Source organism: Schistocerca americana, chromosome 4 (assembly GCF_021461395.2).
Source record: "Schistocerca americana isolate TAMUIC-IGC-003095 chromosome 4, iqSchAmer2.1, whole genome shotgun sequence".
NCBI classification, from domain to species: domain Eukaryota; kingdom Metazoa; phylum Arthropoda; class Insecta; order Orthoptera; family Acrididae; genus Schistocerca; species Schistocerca americana.
In genome coordinates, this window is record NC_060122.1 from 138,589,464 (window position 1) to 138,614,539 (window position 25,076).

General features: G+C 42.1%; 1 protein-coding gene across 2 annotated transcripts in view; it reads left to right on the forward strand.

Moving 5' to 3' along the window:
* Positions 1-25,076, forward strand: part of LOC124613054 (L-asparaginase-like) — a 339,172-nt gene that overhangs the window by 149,082 nt on the left and 165,014 nt on the right. For both annotated transcript variants that reach the window (XM_047141629.1, XM_047141630.1), the window contains one exon: positions 19,618-19,729. In XM_047141629.1, coding sequence (XP_046997585.1) covers positions 19,618-19,729 — 112 coding nt within the window. The remainder of the gene's footprint in view (positions 1-19,617; positions 19,730-25,076) is intronic.

Here is a 25,076-nt window from a genome sequence, read left to right on the forward strand (position 1 = left end):
GATCGTAATTTCTGATGATGAAGTAACACAAAATAATTAAGTTAAGTAAATAAGGAGATGGACTCATCAAGGTTAATTTACGAAAATAAGCACACTTATCTTTAACACACGTTTTTTTTTAATGCTACGTACCTTTTCATATTAAATTACAATAGATGACCATTGTGGTTAAATACTTTATACATAACAGTCAAAATGTCCTCTTGATTCTGTCTGTTCGATATCAGTTACAAGAAACTACATCTTTTGTGATTGGAAAAAATAACAATTAGCATATTCACTCAATATTTTCACATAGAATATAAAATACAGTTGTGGAACGCAGCAAGTCCGCGTCCGCCTCCCATGGAATACAAACAGTAAAAGGTGAGGCGCCAAAAGCCTCATTTGTCTTGAAACAACAGAATTCTTTTTTACGCCATTAATCGATACATGTACATAGAGATTTACTGGCACCGCGCAAGAAGGGCAAAGATAAAGAATAATAGATTCTGTCGCTGCTATGCGATGATTCATTTCTTCTACTTTACAATTTTTCGATAACTTTAGGCCATCAGGCGTTTACTATTGAGCGTATATTAATGTTTGTGAGGCGAAAATTACTAATATTACACTGCCTCCCATGAGGAGGGAAGGAATACCGAAGGTATTACTTTCATCCTCATGCCCATTGGAATATTTGTAATTTTCGAGTGTAACATACAGGTTATTAAAAGTTTCATTTTATATTCATTCCATAATAAAAGAATTAACGTTTCAATTTGTAATTACTGACGGTGGATCATTGTGAATTTGTTCTGTTTTCTATCAGTGTTTGTATGGATTCATTCTATCTTGATGATTCTTAAAATTAAGGCTATAAGTACACATATTTACAAAATTTATAAGGAAATAGAGTCACACTTCATTTTTCATCGTTGCAAAAGTAATTTGACTATCACAACTGGTACACAACCTTCTGTTTTGACAGTATTCATTACATTGTCATCGTCTTGTCGATTGATTGCCTTGTCCGTCGTCGCATTTAATTATACATTTATTTTCGTCGCACATACACTGTTTGTGATAGACTTGGATTGTAGAGCGGCCACTGGTGATGGCTTCGACAAGGAAGTCCATATCTTTCATTTTCAGGGCTCGAGTGTGGCTCTCCGAATTATTTCACATATGAAACAGATAAAATGTCTTATATTAGAATAGCTTACAAAACTAATTTTATATACATGTGGGATGGGATATAGGAAGGATCGGATCCTTTGACGTATTTTCGTGTGCTTATTTTCATTCGTATCGTGACCTCTCGTCAAAGTTTACATTTCAACAGTGTTCAGAGGTGACCTTGTGACTTGTCTCTGTGTACAATCAGTCATTATAATAATTACGTTAACTTCTCTATTTTAGAGTCTCTCGGAAGGTTTATGATACATACAAAATGTTTTCAGTACTGGGTGTGAATGTTTTTGCTACAGAATGTAGCGCACAGCAACTGTGTTGGCGGTTGAACGTTTACATTATTTCGGCACGTGGTGGCTGTCCGCCTCCACTGTTGCCTGTTGCGAACAATCTTGAAATTCAGTCTGTGCGCGCGCACGTGACCGGAGCTTTCTTGCAGAGCGTTGATTTCGCGCTTGAGGTGCCGTGCGTCGCTTTTGTTCGGCGGATCGTGGCTTTGTGCTTTTTTAGATTGCTGGAGGGAGCTTCTGCCACCGAAACTGCCTCACATCACTTCCTGTCCACTATCCAGTTACGGATTCACAGGTAAGTGGTAGCTACCGCTGCAACTGCATGTGTGGAATGACACTGATTATTACACACTGCACACATCAACGAAATTTTTCACACATATGGTGCAGTAGAATACTGCCACTGAAAATCGTCGAACTTTAAAACTTCACTTGCACTGTGGTGAGCGTCTGCGTGAACGGTGTATTAACAGAAATTCTCGCGTCATAACATCACACGGTGTTTACAAGTTGATTTACATACTAATATTTACAAGAGTTCATTTAAATCGAGAAATAATCTAATTGACCACTTTGAATCAAAACAATTGTTTCTTAATTAGTCTTTTTTTTTATTTAAGTACTTTTTCTTTGACCAACTCCATTCCAATCTCCTTTACAAATTAATTTCATTCATAGTAATCTTTATCACGCTTGCTTATTCATTTTGTAGGCCCAATACATTTTTTTAGTGCTCGTCTTATTTAGTGACTTGTGAGGGGAGCTTCATTTATGTCAAAAGTTTTTCTCGTATGTGCTTGTTTTTAAAGAAAGTTCGAGCACAGATTTGAAAATAGCAATTCCGCCTCTGAGTTTCATGTAGAAATACAAACAGTCGAAAAAAGAAAGGTGGGAAAAGCGGGTCTACTCGCTGATCGTCGACAGAATCTAAATTACTCCTCAACCAGGTCGAAAATTTAAATTACCTTGCGCATTACAAAAGCAATATGCGCGTCGCGAACCTACTCATTTTTATAAGTAGTGCCTCACTTCCTAAGCACACGTGCATCTTTACAAGTTGATCCTGAGGAGTGGATAGGATCAAGGATCTTAAAGGATTTGCACTTAGGAAAGGGATTCAATAATCACATAATCACAGAGAAAACAATAAATATTGCAGTGCACACTTAAAATAAAATCTATCACTTCAAGCATGTATATCTAATATGTATCTTGCTGCAGCTTGCTTACTACTCTTTGCACATTTCTTAGACTAAGTCAAGTTTATGCATTACGCATTTAGGTATTAATTATCATTTGTATATATAAGCCTCTCACTAGAGTGTTGTTTTTTGCTGCTGTCGCTACCTGTGAAGCTTGGGCGAGATCCTTATTATATGTGCTGCTAGCTTGTGAATTTGCAGTATCGCTAATGCTCAATAGTACCGTGAAGTTGGCATAATAAACCATGTTACTCATATCTTCTTTGACTCAGCTTGTTTATAGTCTGGACTCATCTTACTTTGCGTTATACAATAAACTTCCTTTTTATTCCATCACGCTTTTACTTAAGGTTAACGTCAGGCCTTTTTAGAACAATTGCACTGCGTCATCAATCTGTTCATGCTTAATCCTAGGTATCTGTTCACTTCAAAGAGATGTTATTTTATCGCTGGCACAGCACTGTGCTGGAATTTACAAGTTAAATCTACCGACTGTTTTACGCTAACAGGTGGTGCCTTATTTATGTCACCTCTTTTGTCTGGACGTTTAAGTATTTCCTTTTAAAACAGGTCATTAATTTGTCCTCGATTAAATTTCACTTACTAATACTAAGCACATATAATCATCATTTTCATATTACTATTTAGTGAGAGAAGTGCATTATTCGCTCCTTCCTGCTCATTCTCAAATTACTATTTAGCGAGAGAAGTGCATTATTCGCTCCTTCCTCTTTCCTCATTTTAGTACCTCGGGGCTAATTAATACCTCTCGAGTACATCATTTTCCTTACATACTAACTTATAACTAAAATTGAAAATCGCCTCTAGGACATGTCCTCCTGTTTACATAAAGATTATTCATGTAAATACTTGTCTACAACTTATTCTGTATTTTATTTTCCAGACACGTTGTTTTGATACATAAGGTTTCCTTTTAGCACCGGCTAACGTCCGTAGTCAGTTCAGTTCCGTTCTTGTTACTCATTGGTTAATCCTGATCTCCAATACCTTAGAATTTTCTTACAGCTTAAATTAACTTAATTCCTGGCGTTATAAAATTTTCTTAAACCTTGATGGTGGAACAATCCTTTGATTTTATTCGTGGCAGGGTCAGATAACAAATAGCTACCAATGTGTGGTTTCCTCATTATCACAAAGGGACCTTCATAAATGTGTTGCCACTTACGATTCTTCTTTAACAACAGGGATGGTTTAAAGTGAGTCCTGACTAATACCTTTTCTCCTTCTTTGAAATCTATAACTCTGTTTATCTTCTTATCAAATGCCTTTTTTCGGAGGTTAGCATACGTTGTCAATGATATGAGAGCTTGCCTGATTTTTGCGTCTAGGTCCAATTCGTTGTCTTGTAACTTTGGAAGGGGGTCTATCCATTCATTCCTCTCTTTTGATCTTGACATTAACTCATGTGGCGTGAATCCGGTCGACAGATGAGGAAGGTGGTTTACAATCTGTTCGAATGGTGTTACGAAGTCTACCCACTTAGACTGCTTATTCGGAATGTACGTCCTTATAAATCTGTTAAATTCTTTGAAGATTCTTTCTGTCGGATTCGATTGCGGTCGAAACAGGGATATCAAAATTTGTTTGATTCTATGGCGAGCAAGAAATGCACGCCACGGGCGTGATGTGAAATTTGAAGCATTATCAGACAAAATTGATTCTGGAACCCCGAATCGTGGGAAATAATCATTTTCAATGCGACGAATTATTGGATTTGCACAAGAAGATTTTACTGCGTACAGTCTTATGTGCTTAGAAAAATTGTCCAGGATTGCTACTAAGTATTTAGCGCCTCCCCTACCGGTGGGTAGTGGACCTGCTAAATCAATACTAAGAAGCTGGTTTGGCCTTTCAGCAACTATTGGATTTAGTGGAATTGAAGTGGAAATGTTTAAGGATTTTGCCTTTTGACAGATGACACAGTTTCTCAATAATTTATGAATTCTCTGGTGTAGATTCGGAACATAACAGTAAGTCGAGATTTTCCTTTTACATTTTTCTGGTCCGTAGTGACCCCATGAAATGTGAGTGTACCACAGAAGATGTTCAATGAAATTTCGAGGGATGCAAACACACCACCTCTCAGATGACTCAGACGTCTTATGAAATAGCACTTGGTTATGAACTTTATAAAACTTGGACAACTTGTGGGCTGGATTTTCGTGAAGAATTTGTATAACCTTTTTCCATTTTGGATCTGTATTTTGAAGAATCTGAATCTGCCTACATAACTGAAGAAAATACTTTCTGTGAATTGGATCTTTCATTAACAAGACTTTATAATTAGACATTTGTTCCACCAGTTCGCTGGTTTCTAGTAAGCCCTCAGGTGAGCGAGAAAGTGCGTCTGCTATAACATTATCTTTACCTTTTATGTATACAATGTCAAAGTCATATTCCTGCAGGAATAAGCACCATCGAGTAAGACGAGGGTGTTGCAACTTGCATGTAAGGAGGAATGATAAGGCTTGATGGTCTGAATAGACTTTAATTTTTCTTCCATAGATATAATAGTTAAATCGCCTAAAAGCCCATATTACGGCAAGTGCCTCCAACTCCGTAACCGAATAAGACTTCTCACACTCTGATAACACTCGACTCGCAAAGCTAATCACTTGGATTTGCTCGTGTCCATTTACTAATTGAATCTGGAAAAGACAAGCGCCGATACCCACAAAGGAAGCGTCTGCAGTAATACAAAATTCCTTATCCATCTGAGGGTGATGGAGAATGTTACTGTTAACCAGACTGTCTTTAATTTTCTTAAATCCGTCTTGGCATTCCGGCGTCCAATTCCAATGTGAATTCTTTTTTAAAAGGTTGTGAAGAGCGGGATTGTTCAATACCTGATTGGGAACAAAACGTCTGAAAAATGACGTAAGACCGATAAATCCTCTCAGTTGCCTTTTTGTAACAGGGGTTGGAAAGTTTTTTATAGCAGATAATTTTTCCGGGTCGGGTTTAATTCCTTCAGGGGTGATGATGTGCCCTAAAAATTTAATTTCACTTTTTCCAAACTTGGATTTCTTAAGATTTGCTGTAACACCATACTCTCTGAATCGTTGAAATATCTTTTGCAGAAGGGCCACATGATCTTCCCAATTTTTCGATGCTACAAGAACGTCATCCACATAGACTGTTACCTCATCTAAAAGTTCAGGACCTAGTACATAGTCAAGGGCAGAAATAAAAATTCCGGAACTCACATTTAGTCCAAACGGTACAACTTTGAAATGGTAAGATCTACCTGCAAATATAAACGCAGTGTACTTCCTAGACTCCTGCGCAAGTTTTACTTGCCAGTAACTGCTTTTCAAATCAAGGGTACTCAAATACTTAACTCCATGAAACTTCTGCAGATGCTCTTCAAGAGCCTCTGGTCTCGTTCTTATGGGTACTATAATTTTATTGATTAATCTTGCATCTAGGACTAGCCTTACGCTACCATCTGATTTTAGCACAGACAATAAAGGACTCGAATAAGGTGAATGAGATACTTCTATCACATTCCAGCGTAACATTTTCTTGATCTCGCACTCGACAGCTTCGCGTCTCGCATATGGAATGGAATAGCTTGTTCTACAGTAGGTTGAATGGGGCAGGACATCCATTCGATATTCAAAGCCTTTTATTAGTCCAGGTTTCTTAGAAAATACTTGAACGTAATCTGTTAACAAATTGTAAAGCTCATTCTTCTGTTGTTTGGATAATTCAATGGACTCACTAGCTTTACCGTATAATTCATTCTGACCGGGAATTAGGTCTTTATACTCATCGTCATTAACACTTTCAAGATCTGTCATGTCTTCTGTCTGACTGTACTGTTGTCTTTTAGTCCATGGCCGTACTGCTGTTTGAAGCACCCCAAAGTTTGTCTTCACCTTACTTCTTAACAAATTTACAGTTACTTGTTGCTGGCTCGCTACTAGAGTACAGATTCCACACTCGATGTCAATTTTAGCTTTCGTCTGCCTCAAGAATTCCATACTCAGGATACATGGCACTGATAGGTTTTTAACAATAAGAAAAATGCACGTTACTGAAATAGACTCTATCTGGATTTGAAGCTGAGTCTGAAGATTTACACGTTGTGTTAGTGGACCAATTGCTCCCGATATGGTGCAACCTTGAATTGGAAGTGATAAAACTTTGCATACAGAGGATATTTGCTTAAATAAACATAAAGATAAGACATTTATATTAGCTCCTGTATCTACAATAGCTGTTACAGGTATGTTGGCAATTGATACCCTTATGGAAGCTTGAACTTGTTCGTCCCATACGTCATCATTGTCTTTCGTCTCAGTGTCTGCTACTAGATCATCCCGTAAGTTTGTCTCTTTGTCATACCTAATTGCTTTAATTTCGTGTGGACTAAGGGACAGGGTGCCCCCATTCAAACCTGCAGCATCCTCTAGGAGGCTCAAAGGTGCTGCTTTTAATTTTCCGCTCGACGCTTACTTTCCTGCTGATTTATATTTCTTAATGTTCCTTCCGTCTGGAACTGGTGTTGGTTTTGTGGTATGAACTCGGTTGGAAACGGATCTTGTTGTCCTGGCGTATTCGCTTGCGCATAATAAATTTGCGTATTATGCGGGCGTTTAGGCTTCAGAGTTCCCGAAGGTCCGTTCGCTTGTTGCGTGAAGTGTATATTTTGTGGCTGAAAGGTATTTTGCTGTGGCTTGTGTTGATTGTAACCGTTACTGAAAGGTGTACATTGGTCTCCACCTTGATTATGCCATTTATTTCTTTTCCACTGACGATTTGAATCGTAAGACTGATCATTTTGATAATTCCCGTTGATCGGTTGCGTGTTTCCATATTGCTGGGGCTGTGTGTTATAATGTGCATTTTCGTACTGAGGTGGTGACGAATTATATATTGGATTGTATCTCTGGCCGTTATTGTACTTATTTTTGTATTTGCTGTTGGAGTACGTAGTGCGTTTATTTTTGAAACCGTTGTGGGGTTGGTACTGGCTGTCGCTGTGACGCGCTTTCGCTCGGCCACCATTGTTGCCTGCGTATTCTGTATTGTGCTGGCCGCCTGCACTGAAGTGGGCGTTGCCAACATCAACTCTAGCGTCCTCGTAAATCAGATCTAACGAGTCTAACACAGATAGGAAAGTGTCCGTATCGTCCTCAGACACGTTTACTAACTTTTCTCTGATCGCAATCGGTAGCTTAGTTTTTAGAATCATAATGTCTTTGGCGGTGATCGGCGAATCCCAGAACTTGATTTTCGCTAAATACTTTTCAAAATATCTTCTCAAACTACCGCGCTTACTGTTAAACACTTCGGCGTTGTAAACCTCTTTTCTCAGGCGCTGCTGCACACCAGAACTCCAGAATTTAGCTAAAAACATCTGTTCAAACTCTTTGTAACTTTTACAAGAGTCGACCATTTCGGTTCCCCATAAGGCAGCATCGCCTACGATAAATCCACTAACAAATTGAATTCGCTGGCGGTCACTCCAGCTACTCGGGAAAATTCCTGAAAAATTTCGGAGGAACACTATAGGATGAATTTCTCTTTTCTGTGGGTGAAAGGTCGGAAAAATACGATGTTTGATCACGCTTTCCTCGTGCATCAAACTGACAAAAGTGGATGGGCTGGTAGTCTGGTTAACTTGTGCTTCTATAGAACTATGAGTTTGAGCGTTATCAAATGGTGAACGGTAATGTACCTGCTGTTGTTCATTACTTCGTGGTGAATTATTCCAGTTTCCTGACACGGGAGGTGGGGAATTTTCAACTTGACATTTTAGTGTACGAACTTCATCAACTATCTGTTGACGCCATTCAGGTAAATCTTGAGCTAACGCTCGTCTTATCTGGCCTAATTCTGACATCACCGTGTCTCCTGTTTTTCCAGGGGCTGCCAATATTTCAAAGGTCACGTTTTTGACCGTTTCCCTGAGTTCGTTCTTGACCTTGTCTTCTATGAATCCGTCTTTGTTTCTAATCCACTGTTGGTAGTGGTCGGACAATGCTTCAGCATGTGCCTTAACAGTATTCTTTATTTGGTCCTCTACATTAAGAGTCTCAATCTGTTTCGAAAGATCATCAACAACATTCTCGATCGTGTCTACTGCGGTTTTAACTCCTTTGACCTCATCAGAGATTGCAGTATAATCTTCTTTTAAGGTCGCAGCTTGTTTTTGATATTCTATCACTTTTGAATTTATCTCTCCTGTGGCTGCTTCGATTTTTTCATCTAACCGTTTTGAAATATCCTCTATTTTTGACTCTACTTGTGTGTCAATTTCTAGCCTCATGATCGTGATCTGACTGCTGATTTGGCTTTGGACATTACCCAACAGGGTATTTAAATCAGCTGTTATGTCTGCCTTTAGTTCGGCCTTTACCGAATTTAACCGTGTATTTAGGTCATTTATCTCCGTTTGCAGATCTGTTTTTACTGAATTTATGTCTGTTTTTACCGAATTTATTTCTGTTTTTACTGAATTTATGTCTTCTTTTACTGAGTTGCACAGATTTGTAAGGACCTGATTTTTATTATGCCGTCTTTCGGCCTTCTCTTTTTCTTCGCGGGCCTTTTCATCTAATTTTTCCTGCTTTTCACGTTCCTGTCTTTGCGCCTCTCTCTGTCTTTGACTTTCAAACTTGCGTTCCATTATTGCTTCGATCATTGCAGCCAAGTCATTTTTTTCAAAAGCGGGAATAGTTTGCACACTAGGACCAGCTTCTAAAACTTCGGTCGAGGCTGCTTCTGCCTCCGCTCGTGTACCTATCGCGCGTGATCGTAATGGATAGTGAGGTCCATTCGCATCACCGCTGTCGTCTGGTTTTGTTTGTATCCGCTGTTTACCGTCAGCCATGTTCATGAATTATTTGTCAAACGTCAAAATGCTACAGATATTGTTTGTCACTGCCGTCAGTCGTTTGTCTGTGACGTAGTGCTATGGCTTACTGGGACCTAAGATAAAATTTTAACTCTGGGTAACAACTGACGTTCATTTACGCCAAGAAGACAAGATGGTTCCTACTAATTACAAACAAATGAAATATCACACGTTTTACCGGTTTTGAGCGTAGTTATCCGCCATATCGTAATTTTTTTTTTATGCACTGACAACAATGGTACACTTTCACTGAATTTAACTACATAGGAACGGACTATGGACAAATTGAAATAAAGCTGTTTCAAGGCAAGGAAAGACAGGTTTACGTTCTGATCAACTCGAAAGATGCTACGTCACTACGAAAGCTTGGCTACTGCGTATAAAAATTTGACTTACTATGGCTGTCTTGATGGTGATACAGCTGGATACTCGCGTTTTTTTGGTAATTTCATCAATGGTTCTTCTGAATTAATTAAAAGGTTTTCCCACTTCTCTTTCTCGGTTGAATTGTATCCACATGAAAAAATGAAACAGTTATTAGAACAAGCAAAGAAAATTTTTTAAACACATACATGAAATGATTTTTTGATCAAGTCCCTGTTCGGGCGCCAAGTGTAGCGTTGCTCTTGGGGGGACAAAAATAAAAAGAATTGTTACTTTTTTTTTAATGTCGAAAAAGTGAATATTTTGGTGGGCCACTTGGCAACAGAATCAGGGATTTATTACGCTATTATAATAACATACGTTGACCATTAAATACCTGAATAAGAGCAGCATATTGATATATATATATTTGAGATCGCTCGGAAGAAACATTATCATTTCTGTGCATTTTTATAGTCGCGATGTAGTCATACCCGGATCAACACTAAGGGACCAGAAGATTTATAGACTTTAAAAGAAATGCAACACTACACAATTAAAAAAAAAATTGGTTCAGAAATAATAGGAAAACGATAATGTTCCTTCTGCCTCATGCTGCGTTCGGCCCATCAGCGTGATCGTAATTTCTGATGATGAAGTAACACAAAATAATTAAGTTAAGTAAATAAGGAGATGGACTCATCAAGGTTAATTTACGAAAATAAGCACACTTATCTTTAACACACGTTTTTTTTTAATGCTACGTACCTTTTCATATTAAATTACAATAGATGACCATTGTGGTTAAATACTTTATACATAACAGTCAAAATGTCCTCTTGATTCTGTCTGTTCGATATCAGTTACAAGAAACTACATCTTTTGTGATTGGAAAAAATAACAATTAGCATATTCACTCAATATTTTCACATAGAATATAAAATACAGTTGTGGAACGCAGCAAGTCCGCGTCCACCTCCCATGGAATACAAACAGTAAAAGGTGAGGCGCCAAAAGCCTCATTTGTCTTGAAACAACAGAATTCTTTTTTACACCATTAATCGATACATGTACATAGAGATTTACTGGCACCGCGCAAGAAGGGCAAAGATAAAGAATAATAGATTCTGTCGCTGCTATGCGATGATTCATTTCTTCTACTTTACAATTTTTCGATAACTTTAGGCCATCAGGCGTTTACTATTGAGCGTATATTAATGTTTGTGAGGCGAAAATTACTAATATTACACGTCATATTTCTCCATATAAACTGTGTGAAGTCGCCGTTTGCCGGCCGCTGGTGGCCGAGCGGTTCTGGCGCTACAGTCTGGAACCGCGCGACCGCTACGGTCGCAGGTTCGAATCCTGCCTGGGGCATGGATGTGTGTGTTGTCCTTAGGTTAGTTAGGTTTAAGTAGTTCTAAGTTCTAGGGGACTTATGACCTCAGCAGTTGAGTCCCATAGTGCTCAGAGCCATTTGAACCATTTTGAAGTCGCCGTTTCTTCTCCTTCCTCTTCCAAAAAACAATCTTGTCGTCACTAATTTTGTAACTATTCCTGCCACTGTCAAAACTTGTTCTCCGGTTAACTTCACTAACCCTGCCAGAATAACAGGTACAGTTATCCCGCGTTAGTTCTGCAGTTAGGCGTTATTCTGTGTTCGTACAACGCCTTTTCCGCGTTATTCTGAGAATGGAACTTAAAGCGGCTTCTAACCATGGACTGTACAGTCTTGTGTCAAAATTTCATTTTCTTGGATACCTCGGGAAGATAATAAGTAATCTTTCTTACCTGTTATTCTTGTTAGTCAGGCCGCGCAGGGTAACCGCGCAGTCTTCGGCGTCTTCCCACCGTTCGCGCGCGCGTTTGTGTATGTATGTGTGTGTGTGTGTGTGTGTGTGTGTGTCGTCCCTAGCGTAAGTTAGTTAGATTAGGTAATGTGTAAGCCTTGGGACCGATGACCTCAGAAGTTTGGTCCCATAGAAACTTACCACCGATTTCCAATTGTTAGTCGTTCATTTCCACTCTGGTAATCTGTATATCTGAATTTCGCTAGTAACTATAACAACGCTGATCATTTGTACATCTAATCATTCACACAAACAACAGCGATCGGCATTCGCCCGTTCGAATTTATTCGGCTCAGCTCGTATAGCCCAGTTGGTTGGTTGGTTGGTTTGGGGAAGGAACCAGACAGCGTGGTCATCGGTCTCATCGGATTAGGGAAGGATTGGGAAGGAAGTCGGCCGTGCCCTTTCAGAGGAACCATCCTGGCATTTGCCTGGAGTGATTTAGGGAAATCACGGAAAACCTAAATCAGGATGGCCGGACGCGGGATTGAACCGTCGTCCTCCCGAATGCGAGTCCAGTGTCTAACCACTGCGCCATCCCGCTCGGTATATAGCCCAGTCCCCTTTTTTCTACGGTAAAGTTTTTCATTGCTAGACGCGACGGGGATTCCCTTGGCAGAGACATCACGTACGATGTGCACACATTCGAAATCAGACTTACGATCCGTTTAGAAATAACCTTAGAATTTGTTCAAAAAATGTTCAAAGGCCAGTTGAGAAGCGTTTCAAAATCATATGAATAATCTATAGTCCAACGTGCGCTGGATGCTAGACGCCTTGTGAAACAACGTTTTTTTCTTCATGAATATGATTTTGGCGCCCCCTGTAATTGCCGCCCGGGGCAGATACCCCGATTTGCGGCCCTCCCTCCCCCTCTCTGCCCCGCCTCATAGGATCCAGGCCTGCTCTACAGTCCTGGCCCCTGTGGACATTTTTTTTGTTTCCAAAATTGAAAATCCCGTTGAAGGAACGAAGATTTGCAACGATAGACGAAATAAAAGAAAATTCGCAGACGGTGCTTCGCGCGTTGCAGCAAGAGGCGTACCAAGCCTGGTTCCGAAGTTGTAAACAGTGTTGGGTGCGGTGTATCAATTGTGGAGGAGAGTATTTAGAAGGAGACCATGCACAATAATAAAAGATAAGCGTTGAAAAATTTTGTGGACAAATTTCCGGACTTTTTTGAAAAGACGTCGTGTGAATGGCTTTGATCTCGTGTCAAGTAGAACTAAAACGAATATTTTAACAGAATTATATGGACAATTTGGACTTTGAGCCTCAATCCTTGCCTAACCCACACAAATGCTTGCTCAGTATTGGCAAAAGGCGTAGAACACATTATTTTATACGAGTACACCAACAGTACAAATTAATAGATTTCCATGTTAAATAATTAAAACTATAGCGAGAAAGCTAATAGGTTGCATTAGATCCCCACCTTACATACATAATTCAGTGATATGCAGTAACTGCTTTATGAACCTTGGTGTGATGTAGGCAGAATATGAAATACGTTTCTAATACTTTTTAATAATAATATGCTGCTTATACACTACTGGCCATTAAAATTGCTACACCGCGAAGATGACGTGCTACAGACGCGAAATTTAACCTACAGGAAGAAGATGCTGTGATACGCAAAAGATTAGCTTCTTAGAGCAGCCACACAAGGTTGGCGCCGGTGGCGACACCTACAACGTGCAGACTTGAGGAAAGTTTCCAACCGATTTCTCGTACACAAACAGCAGTTGATCGGCGTTGTCTGGTGAAACGTTGTTGTGATGCCTCGTGTAAGAAGAAGTGCGTACCATCACGTTTCCGACTTTAATAAAGGTCGGATTGAGGCCTATCGCGATTGCGGTTTATCGTATCGCGACAATGCTGCTCGCGTTCGTCGAGATCCAATGACTCTTGGCAGAATATGGAATCTGGGGTTCAGGAGGGTAATATGGAACGCCGTGCTGGATCCCAACGGCCTCGTATCGCAACAGTCGACATGACAGGTGTCTTATCCGCACGGCTGTAACGGATCGTGCAGCCATGTCTCGATCCCTGAGTCAACAGATGGGGACGTTTGCAAGACAACAACCATCTGCACGAACAGTTCGACGTCGTTTGCAGCATGGACTATTAGCTCGGAGACCATGGCTGCGGTTACCCTTGACGTTGCATCACAGACAGGAGCGCCTGCGATGGTGTACTCAACGACGAACCTGGGTGCACGAATGGCAAAACGTCATTTTTTCGGATGAATCCAGGTTCTGTTTGCATCAACATGATGGTCACATCCGTGTTTGGTGACATCGCGGTGAACGCACAGTGGAAGCGTGTATTCGTCATCGCCATACATGCGTATCACCCGGCGTGATGGTATGGGGTGCCATTGGTTACACGTCTCGGTCACCGGTTGTTGTCATTGACGGCACTTTGAACAGTGGACTTTACATTTCAGATGTGTTAAGGCCAGTGGCTCTACCTTTCATTCGATCCCTGCGAAACCCTGCGTTTCAGCGGGATAATGCACGACCGCATGTTGCAGGTCCTGTACGGGCCTTTCTGAACACAGGAAATGTTCGACTGCTGCCCTGGCCAGCACATTCTCCAGATCTCTCATCAATTGAAAACATCTGGTCAATGGTGGCCGAGCAACTGGCTCGTCACAATACGCCCGTCACTACTCTTGATGAACTGTGGTATCGTGTTGAAGCTGCATGGGCAGCTGTACCTGTACACACCATCCAGGCTCTGTTTGACTCAATGCCCAGGCGTATCAAGGCCGTTATTATGGCCAGAGGTGGTTGTTGTGGGTACTGATTTCTCAGGATCTATGCACCCAAATTGCTTGAAAATGTAATCACATGTCAGTTCTAGTATAATATATTTGTCGAATGAATACCCGTTCATCATCTGCATTTCTTCTTGGTGTAGCAATTTTGATGGCCAGTGGTGTAAGTAGTAAGTGTATTGTCTACATGAACATACTACAATATTCCATTAGAATATTTTTTAACGTCGTCGAGTTCCATTTTTTAGGAAGAGTGTGTTTATTTAAAAAATAATAATGCACATTAAAACACTAGGGCAATGAAAATGCTCATAGGCCGTCAGATAACATTACCAGGTGGCCCTACCAAGTCAACAGCGACTGGCATAACGCTCTGGACAGCAGCGACATGGGACAAATGGTATTTGCGCTGACATCATCTATGGCCACCTCTCCCCTTTTCACGAGAAGGTCCCGTCGCGGTGGAAAACTTTTTTTTAATGACTACCACCATGCACTCCTTTGTTTTAATGACTGCCACCATGCACGTGGCATTATCATATTTCGCGATAATATCAAACGAGCTGCCTTCCTTTCAACTTTTTCGATGTCCTCCGTCAATTCTATCTTATGCGGATCCCATACAGCACAGCAGTACTCCTGAAGAGGGTGTACAAGCTTAGTGTAAGCAGTCTCTGTAGTAGAGCTGCTGCATTTTCTGCCAATAAATCACAGTCTTAGGATTGTTGGCCCCACAACATTGTGTGTGTGATTGTGCCAGTTGATGTTATAGTCTCCAACTATTTAGTTGAGTTTACAGCCTTTAGGTTTCGCCGATTTATCGTGTAACCGAAATTTAGTAGAATCTTGTGGGCGACTTCTCACTTTTCATTATTTAGACCAGATTGCCGCTTTTGTCACCATTAGATATCTTGGCTAAATTATTTCGCAATTCGTTTTGACCATCTGATGACTTTACAAAACGATAAATGACTGCATCATCCGCAAACAATCTTAAGAGGGCTGCTCATTTTGTCTTCCGAAATCATTTATGTAGATGAGGAACAACAGAGCGCCCATAACACTTGCTTGGGGTACGCCAGAAATTTCTTCCGTTTTACTCGATGACTTTCCGTCAGTTGTTACGGTCTGTGACGTTTCTGTCAGGTTCTCACAAATCCAGTCACAAAACTGAGACGACACAGGCACGCAGTTTAGTGAGAAGTCACTTGTAAGGAACGGTGCCGCAAGCCTTCTGGAAATCTAAAAGTGTTGAATTAATTTGACGTCCCCTGTCGGTAACACTCATTACTTAGTGAGAATAAAGAGCTAGTAGGGTTTCACAAGAATGATATTTTCTTAATCCGTGTTGGGCTATTTGTCAATAAATTGTTTCCTTAGAGGTGATTCATAGTGTGTCGAGCACAGTATATGTTCCGAAATGTTATTGTTCAGTCAGTTCTGTCAACTTGTCGAGCGAAAAAGAAAAAAAAAAAGCTTTCGCTTTATTGACTTACCCTGCTATAAGTTAACAAGAACGTAAAGCAAAGTATAAACTTATACCCCGGGTTCAGTGTGGGGCGGCGGTGGCGAGGGTGGACTGCTGTGGCTTGTGGGGTTGCGAACCACTGAGGGCAACGGCGGGACGAAGCCTCTCCGTCGTTTCCAGGTCTCCAGTTTAACACATACATGCGAAGTATAAACTTTGTACGCATGTCCAAAGCGTGTTTCCTCGTACACTGAGCAAGTGGACGCTCCTGGTTGCACAAGTGTTGGACAAAAATATAGAAACACCGCGAGAAAAGCATGCTTCAACATAAATGCAAATGCTAGCCGAGCTAACAGGTTGCGCAGTTGTATTTGACCACGAATGACGCCCGTGCAGTGTCCTCAATACGTAGCAAGAGTCAGTCGTGGTCGGAACAGCGTTCTGTGTAGTTGTGAGTGCATCATGTGACAGCTAAGTGAATTCGAGCGTTGGGAAATGGTTGGTACTCGTATGGTGGCTGCTTTCGTAACTGAGGTAGCCGAACTGTTTGGTGTTTCAAGAGGAACCACATCAAAGGTTTATGCGGAGTACGGAGCGGAAAACCATCATCCGCTAAGTCTGTGTTGAGTGTTCGTGCCAGAAGTTCACTGAAGAGGATTGTGACGGAAAAGAAACGGACGGCAGTTGCAAAAGTCACTGCAGAAACGAACATCGCACTCGCGAAACCTGTCGATACCAAAATAACACGAAAGCAGTTTCATAAACAGGAAAAAATTCAGGGTGAGCTGAAATTCCTAAACCACTCACCACTGATGCAAATGCCAATAACAGTGAAACGTGGTGCCGAAGCTTTAAAACCTGGAATAAGGAGTACTGAAAGAAAGTCATTTGGTCGGATGAGTCTTGTTTCACACTGTCTCCAACTTCTGGCTGAGTTTACGTTCCAAGAGCGAAGCATGGCGGGGGTAGGGAGATGATATGGGCAGCCATATCGTGGTATTCCATGGGTCTCATGGTTACCCTGAAAGGTCGTATTACTGACAAGGATTATGTGACCATTTTGCTTGATCACGTCTATCACATGGTACAATGTTTGTGCCCCACTTTTGGCGCTGCGTTCCAAGACGACAGGGCCCCTGGTCAAACAGCTCACATCGTCCAGCACTGGATTTGTAAGCACAAGGGTGAATTTTCACCTCTCCCTTGGCCATCACAGCTACCGGAGGTCAATATTATTGAGCCCTTGTAATGTACTTTGGAGAGTAGGATGCCGGTTAGCTAGCCACCACCATCATGGTTAGCAGATCATGCCGCTATTTTTCAGAAAGGAAAGTATAACAGTCCCTTGAAAACCATACAGGACCTATATCTGTCCATTTAGAGGCTACTGGAAGCTGTTTCGAATGCCTACGGGTTTCCTACACAGTATTAGGCATGGTAATGTGTTTTTGGTGTTGCCGTAGTTTTGTCCAACCCCTGTAAGTTTAGGTTCTTACACTATTCATTACGCAGAGACTACACACAATGCCGAGTAGGCCGCAGGGGATATAGAAATTCTGACACGGTGAGCTTAAGATAATGTACATAGCTCTGACTTCAGTGTATGTGCCATGTAGGTGACATTTCGTTAATTATACAGGATGTAAAGGAATTCCATTTACAGGCTATGAGGACTTGTAGTGGGAACCAACACGGTTAAGTTCAGCATAGGAACTTATAACCAGAAATGTGCTGTCTCCCCGCTCCATTCAAAATACCACAACACACATTGCTCTTGACTTCTGCAGCTTGTCATCTAGGTCCACTTAAAAGTAGGGTTCGATGTCATGACCACCGATATCAAAACAGATATGGTACCTTCATCCCATGTTCTGGTACACATAATCAACAATCCAGGTTCTTCAGCATCTGCTGTAGGTCTTGCCAGGACGCCACAGTGTGGTCCGGAAAATCAAGAATTTCGTGTGACCACACAGGTGGTAGTCTAGTGGACTGAAGGGAGATTGTGCAGGCCAAGCGATCAGGCCACCATGACCTATCCACTGCTGCCCAATTTGTTGGTCCAGATGCTTTTGGAACATGCATGAAAAGTGAGATGGTGTGCATCCTACTGGGCCAATACGTTTTGACACACATGCAGTGACACATCTTCCTAGAGCTCATGCAGTATGCCATCAAGGAATCGCAAGTACACGGAAATCATGAGATGTTCAGTCACATTTCTATCCAGAAACCCTGCCCAAATATACAGACTGTATCATTCCCGAAAACCCACAGGAGCACGCAGCGCGTGGCTTTTCATCAGCCCACACATGACTTTTGTGGGAACTGAGAACACCTTCTCTGGTGAAGTTAGCTTCATCCATTAAAAGGACCCGCTATGGGAAATTGGACTCGTCCACACAAAGGGGCCAGAACCACCTGCAGAGGTGGGATCGTAACACAAAATCCTGTAGCTTAATTGCCTGTGCCTTCTGCAGGTGCTACGGGTGTTACTACTGTTCATGCAGAACATGCCAGACAGTTCGGTGGTCGACATTTTCTGCCTGTTGTGTTTCTGATACTCGTTAGCGCATCCTCTTCCACTATGTGGAGTACGGGCTCTTCAAACTCGGGAGGGGGGGGGGGGGGGGGGGGAGACGAGACGAGACGAGACGCTGTGTACACAACTGACTAGCAGCTTTTCCATTCACCAAGCTTCACCATGTAGTAACATCATGTCGACGTATTCCGCAAACACGTGGTTTACCTTGGTCAGCAGCATCACACTAAAATTAAAATGAGGGTACAGCTTGCATGTTTTACTGTAGTGAATGATTACTAATGTACTGTAGTACAGTAAGAACGAAGGTCACAGACACAACAGCAGATACAAACCTCTCTGAGCAGATCACAAATGCAACTGAATGGCATGTAAACAAACTATAGTGGGCATTGGATATTAAGTTACTGGTGAATGACTTACATGACACCCTAGTCACTGACGCCAAATAGGGGGGATTTGTATTATTGTATTTGTTGTGTTATTCTGCGTTTCCGGACATGAGTTCCTATGCTGAAATTAATATTCCAGGTCTCAACTTCAAATCTCCAGTGTCTGTAAAGGAAATTTAGTTCACCCTGCATAATCCAATAATGTTACACATCTGTGTGCATATTTCAACAGCCTTTATGTAACGTTGTCAACTGTGTTGCTCCGGCTGTTCAGCCTGGCTTACGGGATTCTTATTTTTGTGAATGAAGAGGAGAAGAAAAGGCTCCTCATACTACTTTCCTTTTTCTTTGTTCATGTCATTATAATGCCTGACGATTCCATCAGTAGTTGCGCGTCCGAGTTTTTCCTCCTTTCTTATGTATCGTGCCTCTACTCACCTATAATAACTCAGTCAATCCTTAGAAATAATCGTGACGTTTAACTGAAGAATTACTGACGCATATGACACATTATAACTAGATAAAGCAACATATTGCAAAGTTAAGGACAGGTATCAGGTTCAAGTCCTGTTTTTCAATTAACTGTTTGCTGCCACGTATTTCATATCTATTTAGTTGTGTCCGACGCTGTAGACACCAGGAATATTTGATGTGACCTTCTTGTTACAGGGACGTGCGCCAAAAAAGCCGCGTGGTCTACACGGTAGTGGAATACGACCCACTGCTCGACTCGAGTAACATGACTGTCGATCACTGGATCAAAATTGCCAAGGACGTTCACGTGAGTACCTGACACAAATACCACGCTTTTCATGTCTCTAACAGTCAGTTTGTGCTTCTGAAATACACTCTAAGACAGAAAAAAGACGCACCATGAAGCAGGCACTCGAACTGATCACAAATTGATATTAATACACTTGATACAGGTATCGACGGATGAGCAAAACTGTAAACTCTGGCGGCCGATTGATGAAAATTTCGCAGAGCTTCTGGCAAGGATATAATCAGGGGACATTTCGCTACCAGGGCATGAACTCTTTGCGAATTTAATTCCATGTATTCAGTTGGAGAGTAACCATGCATCGCCGCCAGGCGCATGAACATTATCCGCAGATTTAAGCGTTAGAGAACGAACGTGCAGTAGTCGACGAATCGCTCGACATTTTAATAGGAGCGATGTCGCTATTCGATGACGTTGGCAGGAATGGGTGAACCGTGGCCAAAGACAGCGTCAAGGAGGAAGCGGTCGATTTAGAGAGGCGACAGAACGCGTTAAGAGCGAGCATTCATCAGAGCCCCGCCCATGATTATCGTCGATCCGACGTACAACTGCTACTTCAGTGACCACAAGGACTATTCGTAGGCGGGTGACACAAAGGAGACTGAGATCACGCCGCCCCTTGCGCCAACTACCGTTGAACTCCATACACCAATAAACCCCTTTCTAGTGTTGTCTGGCACATGCGGTCTGGAGTCTCATTTACTGGAGTAGATTTTGTGTTCAGTGAAGATTCCCGTGTGGAGACGCCCCAGGCAGTGTCGGGATAACAACGTGACTGTGGCTCGCTACACGGCCCGACAACCAGGAGGGGTGATCTGGGGTTCTGTCTTTTCATAGCAGGAATTGCTTGCTCAATTTGTGAAATATTTGAATAAATCATCCAATTATTCTGAAACTGTAATCCAGTGTTTGTATATGTACACTACTGGCCATTAAAATTGCTACACCAAGAACAAATGCAGATGATAAACGGGCATTCATTGGACAAATATATTATACTAGAACTGACATGTGATTACATTTTCACGCAGTTTGGGTGCATAGATCCTGAGAAATCAGTACCCAGAACAACCATCTCTGGCTGTAATAACGGCCTTGATACGCGTGGGCATTGAGTCAAACAGAGCTTGGATGGCGTGTACAGGTACAGCTGCCCATGCAGCTTCAACACGATACCACAGGTCATCAAGAGTAGTGACGGGCGTATTGTGACGAGCCAGTTGCTCGGCCACCATTGACCAGATGTTTTCAATTGGTGAGAGATTTGGAGAATGTGCTCGTCAGGGCAGCAGTCGAACATTTTGTGTGTCTAGAAAGGCCCATACAGGACCTGCGACATTCGGTCGTGCATTATCCTGCTGAAATGTAAGATTTCGCAGGGATCGAATGAAAGGTAGAGCCACGGGTCGTAACACACCTGAAATGTAACGTCCACTGTTCGAAGGACCGCCAATGCGAACAAGAGGTGACCGAGACGTGTAACCGATGGCACCCCATACCATCACGCCGGGTGATACGCCAGTATGGCGATGACGAATACGCACTTCCAATGTGCGTTCACCGCGATGTCGCCAAACATGGATGCGACCATCATGATGCTTTAAAAAGAACCTGGGTTCATCCGCAAAAATGACGTTTTGCCATTCGTGCACCCAGGTTCGTCGTTAAGTACACCATCGCAGGCGCTCCTGTCTGTGATGCAGCGCCAAGGGTAACCGCAGCCATGGTCTCCGAGCTGATAGTCCATGCTGCTGCAAACGTCGTCTAACTGTTCGTGCGGATAGTTGTTGTCTTGCAAACGTCCCCATCTGTTGACTCAGGAATCGAGACGTCGCTGCACGATCCGTTACAGCCATGCGGATAAGATGCCTGTCATCGCGACTGCTAGCGATACGAGGCCGTTGGGATCCAGCACGGCGTTCCGTATTACCCTCCTGAATCCATCGATTCCATGTTCTGCCAAGAGTCATTGGATGTCGACGAACGCGAGCAGCAATGTCGCGATACGATAAATCGCAATCGCGATAGGCTACAATACGACCTTTATCAAAGTCGGAAACGTGATGGTACGTATTTCTCCGCCTTACACGAGGCATCACAACAGCGTTTCACCAGGCAACGCCGGTCAACTGCTGTTTGTTTATGAGAAATCGGTTGGAAACTTTCCTCGTGTCAGCACGTTGTAGGTGTCGCCACCGGCGCCAACCTCGTGTGAATGCTCTGAAAAGCTAATCATTTGCATATCACAGTATCTTCTTCCTGTCGGTTAAATTTCGCGTCTGTAGCACGTCATCTTCGTGGTGTAGCAATTTTAATGGCCAGTAGTGTACATCACATCTACCGATTTCCGTCCCATTCGGATAATTCCTTCGTGGTGGGTCAGTTTTTTTATTTTACTTGTTAGAGTCTACGACAGTAGTGGATCACTTTGTTTCTCTCTCCTTGTATGGATAGAAGAAAACACTTTCATCATCCTTTGAGTTTGTAATCTATACTGACGGAAATGAAACGTTTACACAATGCAGCAAAAGTCCTATCTTTATCAAACTTCGCGATGTGCGTCATGTAATGGGTCTTACATAATTGAGCTTTCGTTCCATCCGGAACTGGGCTGCGGTGCCGTTCTGTTGATAGATAAGCAGCAGCAGTTCGCCGCAGCGCCTGCTTGCGCTCCCCTGCTGAGAATACTGAACACCCCCCCCCCCCCCACTCCCCCCCTTCCCCCAGGGCGTGTGACTGCTCATATCGGCCACGAGCTGGCAGCCAGACGTCCCTTACTCTCATAGCAACAGCCAGGCCGTCCTGTGGCGACGCAGGGCTTCTAGCAGTGCACAGGATCGACCTGCACGACGCCCGCTCAACAAGAGGGGGGACATTAACAGACTGGAAGCAGCCGGGTTCAAATTCCTGTCCAGCTATCCAGCTGAGCAACAGAAATTACATTAAATACTCAGCCTATGGATGTCGTGATGACATACGTAAATGTGTGATAAATGTACAATTTGACCTCTCCTTGAGCACAAAATTATTGCGCTGGTCCAACTGAAATGGCCAAACGATCGATATTGTAATAGTCGATTTTACAAATATGTAATTTAAACAATGGAGGATCATGATGATGGGCTTCAGTCTTCCAGGATGTGTTCCTCTTGGTCTTTCGCCTTCAATTCACCTAGAATGATGGTCGGCTCTTTGCCTCCGAAATATTGGCCAGAGAACTTGAAGATGCTTTGACAGCAGTTCGGACAGCCTTGTTTCTTTCTTTAATTCTTTTAGAAGACATTAGTTCTTCTTTCCTTCGAGGAAATTCGCAATTTTCTCCTATACGCCCACACTTCAAATGAATCAATTTTTAACCATTCACTGCTGTGGTGGACGATTTTTTCGCACTACCCAGAAACACCGTAAGTGTTAGTGTTCTTAAGATTCTTATTTATTTACTCATTCAGCACTTCAAATACGTTCATGACACAAAGTATTGACTAAAATATTCGGATGTCTCTATGCTCATCGAAAATATTTTTTATATATCTTCTTAGAATACAACAAAAAATTGCAAATATTCTTGAGACCCGCTGTGGTTGAGTCGGAGAGGTCGTATATATCCTTCAGATCACCCTCATAGCCATGCACTTCACACACAAGTAAATGGTCCGTTGATTGGATTTCCCCACACACTTAGTTAGCACTGTCGGATAGGCCCCATTTCTTAATTACCAGTTTACCTCTACCAGTACTCGTTCTGACACAGTTCAAAGTTGTCCATAATTTCCTCGGGAGATTGAATCAATCGATCTTATTGCTGGGTCGTCCACTCAGACATAATTCATCCCAAGCTGTCTTCGAGTCTAAGTCTTGCAGTTATTCGCCGAGTTTCCGTAAAGGTGAACTTAATTTAAGTCTGTAAACGTAGGCTTCGGCGGCCGTTGTCACAGTAAATAAAATTCTTCTGGGTTTGAGGCCGCATTGTGATCTGTAAAATACCGACGTTTCGGCGACTGCTGCAAGGCGCCTCCCTCAAGGTGTGTGGCTAGCTGCTGACTCAGCAGTTAGCAACACACCCTGAGGAAGGCGCTTTGCAACAGTCGCCGAAACGTCGGTATTTTACAGATGACAATGCGGCCTCAAGCCCACAAGAATTTTATTGACTGAATTTAAGTCTGTTTGTGGCTGCTAGGTGTTGATGAATAGAGTGTTCTAGGTTCTCTAGTATTTTCTGTATGGTCTTGCTGCTAACTGTGGTCGTCTAATTTCAGAGGGCTCAGGTGTTTGCTAGGACGGGGACCCGAGTTCATGGGGTGGCCCTCATTGTTCCAGAGATAATCCTCAGTGTCTCCTTCAGTTGAACGTCCACTTCACCTACGTCTGCACCACATCTGGACAGGCGAACACTATTCAGCGACGCTGTAGGCAAGTGCTACTGCTAGAGTACTCAGTGTCTGCTATTAATGAGGCCCTGCGGTTATACGTTGCTTATCACGCGGGTGTTGTTTTTTCTTTTACTGTCCTTAATGCAGTTGCAATGGTTGAGACCAAACATTTTCCAATTTAATCTGAGCATTCCAGTCTGTACACAAAGTTTTGATCGAAGCCTATATATTAGGGGTTCCCAAGTGTTTTCTGAACATTTCATTTTTTTTCGAATTAACACAGTCAAATGGCAACCTATAAAACAAAAACGTAAAATTGACGAAGAGCTGAACTCCCAAGTTTTTTTCAGGTTATTGCCTTATCAGATCATGGAGATAATTCTGTAACTTTTGCATCGAGAGTTTGGCTATTTTACAACAGAGGCTGATAATGTGAGCCAGTCATTAATCCACAGGGCTCTAGCTTCATGTTGTGTTCCAGGTTTCATGCATAATCTCAGCGCCCAGCTGTTCTGTTCCTTTGAGCATTTCTTATCGCGCCATGGTGCCTTACGAACTTTTAGTTTCATTACTGATTTTTGAATTTCCTCCCACATCACACCAGGTCCTTTCTTATCTCAAATTTTACGTCGTCCATTTTCCTCAACGTCATCTAGATGAAGTTTATCAGTATCTTTTCCAACGGACAACAGCCTCATTCACATTGGACTAAAATGTCCTGTGCTCAACTTCTATCACTCATACTTTTGGTTTACAGGCTCTGGTCATCCAGTATGTTTCTGATGTAATTGCAGTTTATAGGTTCTTAAATTTCTTCACATATTTTATTCGCATATTTGTTTTTATCTCATCGACAACTCTTTTGTATGTGCGCGGAAACTGCACGATGTACTTCGGGTTTCAGTAATGCGTATTCTTCCAAGTTTTTTTGTTAATAACTCGCATTGTTTCTTCGATTATCAAGTTATTCTTTGACG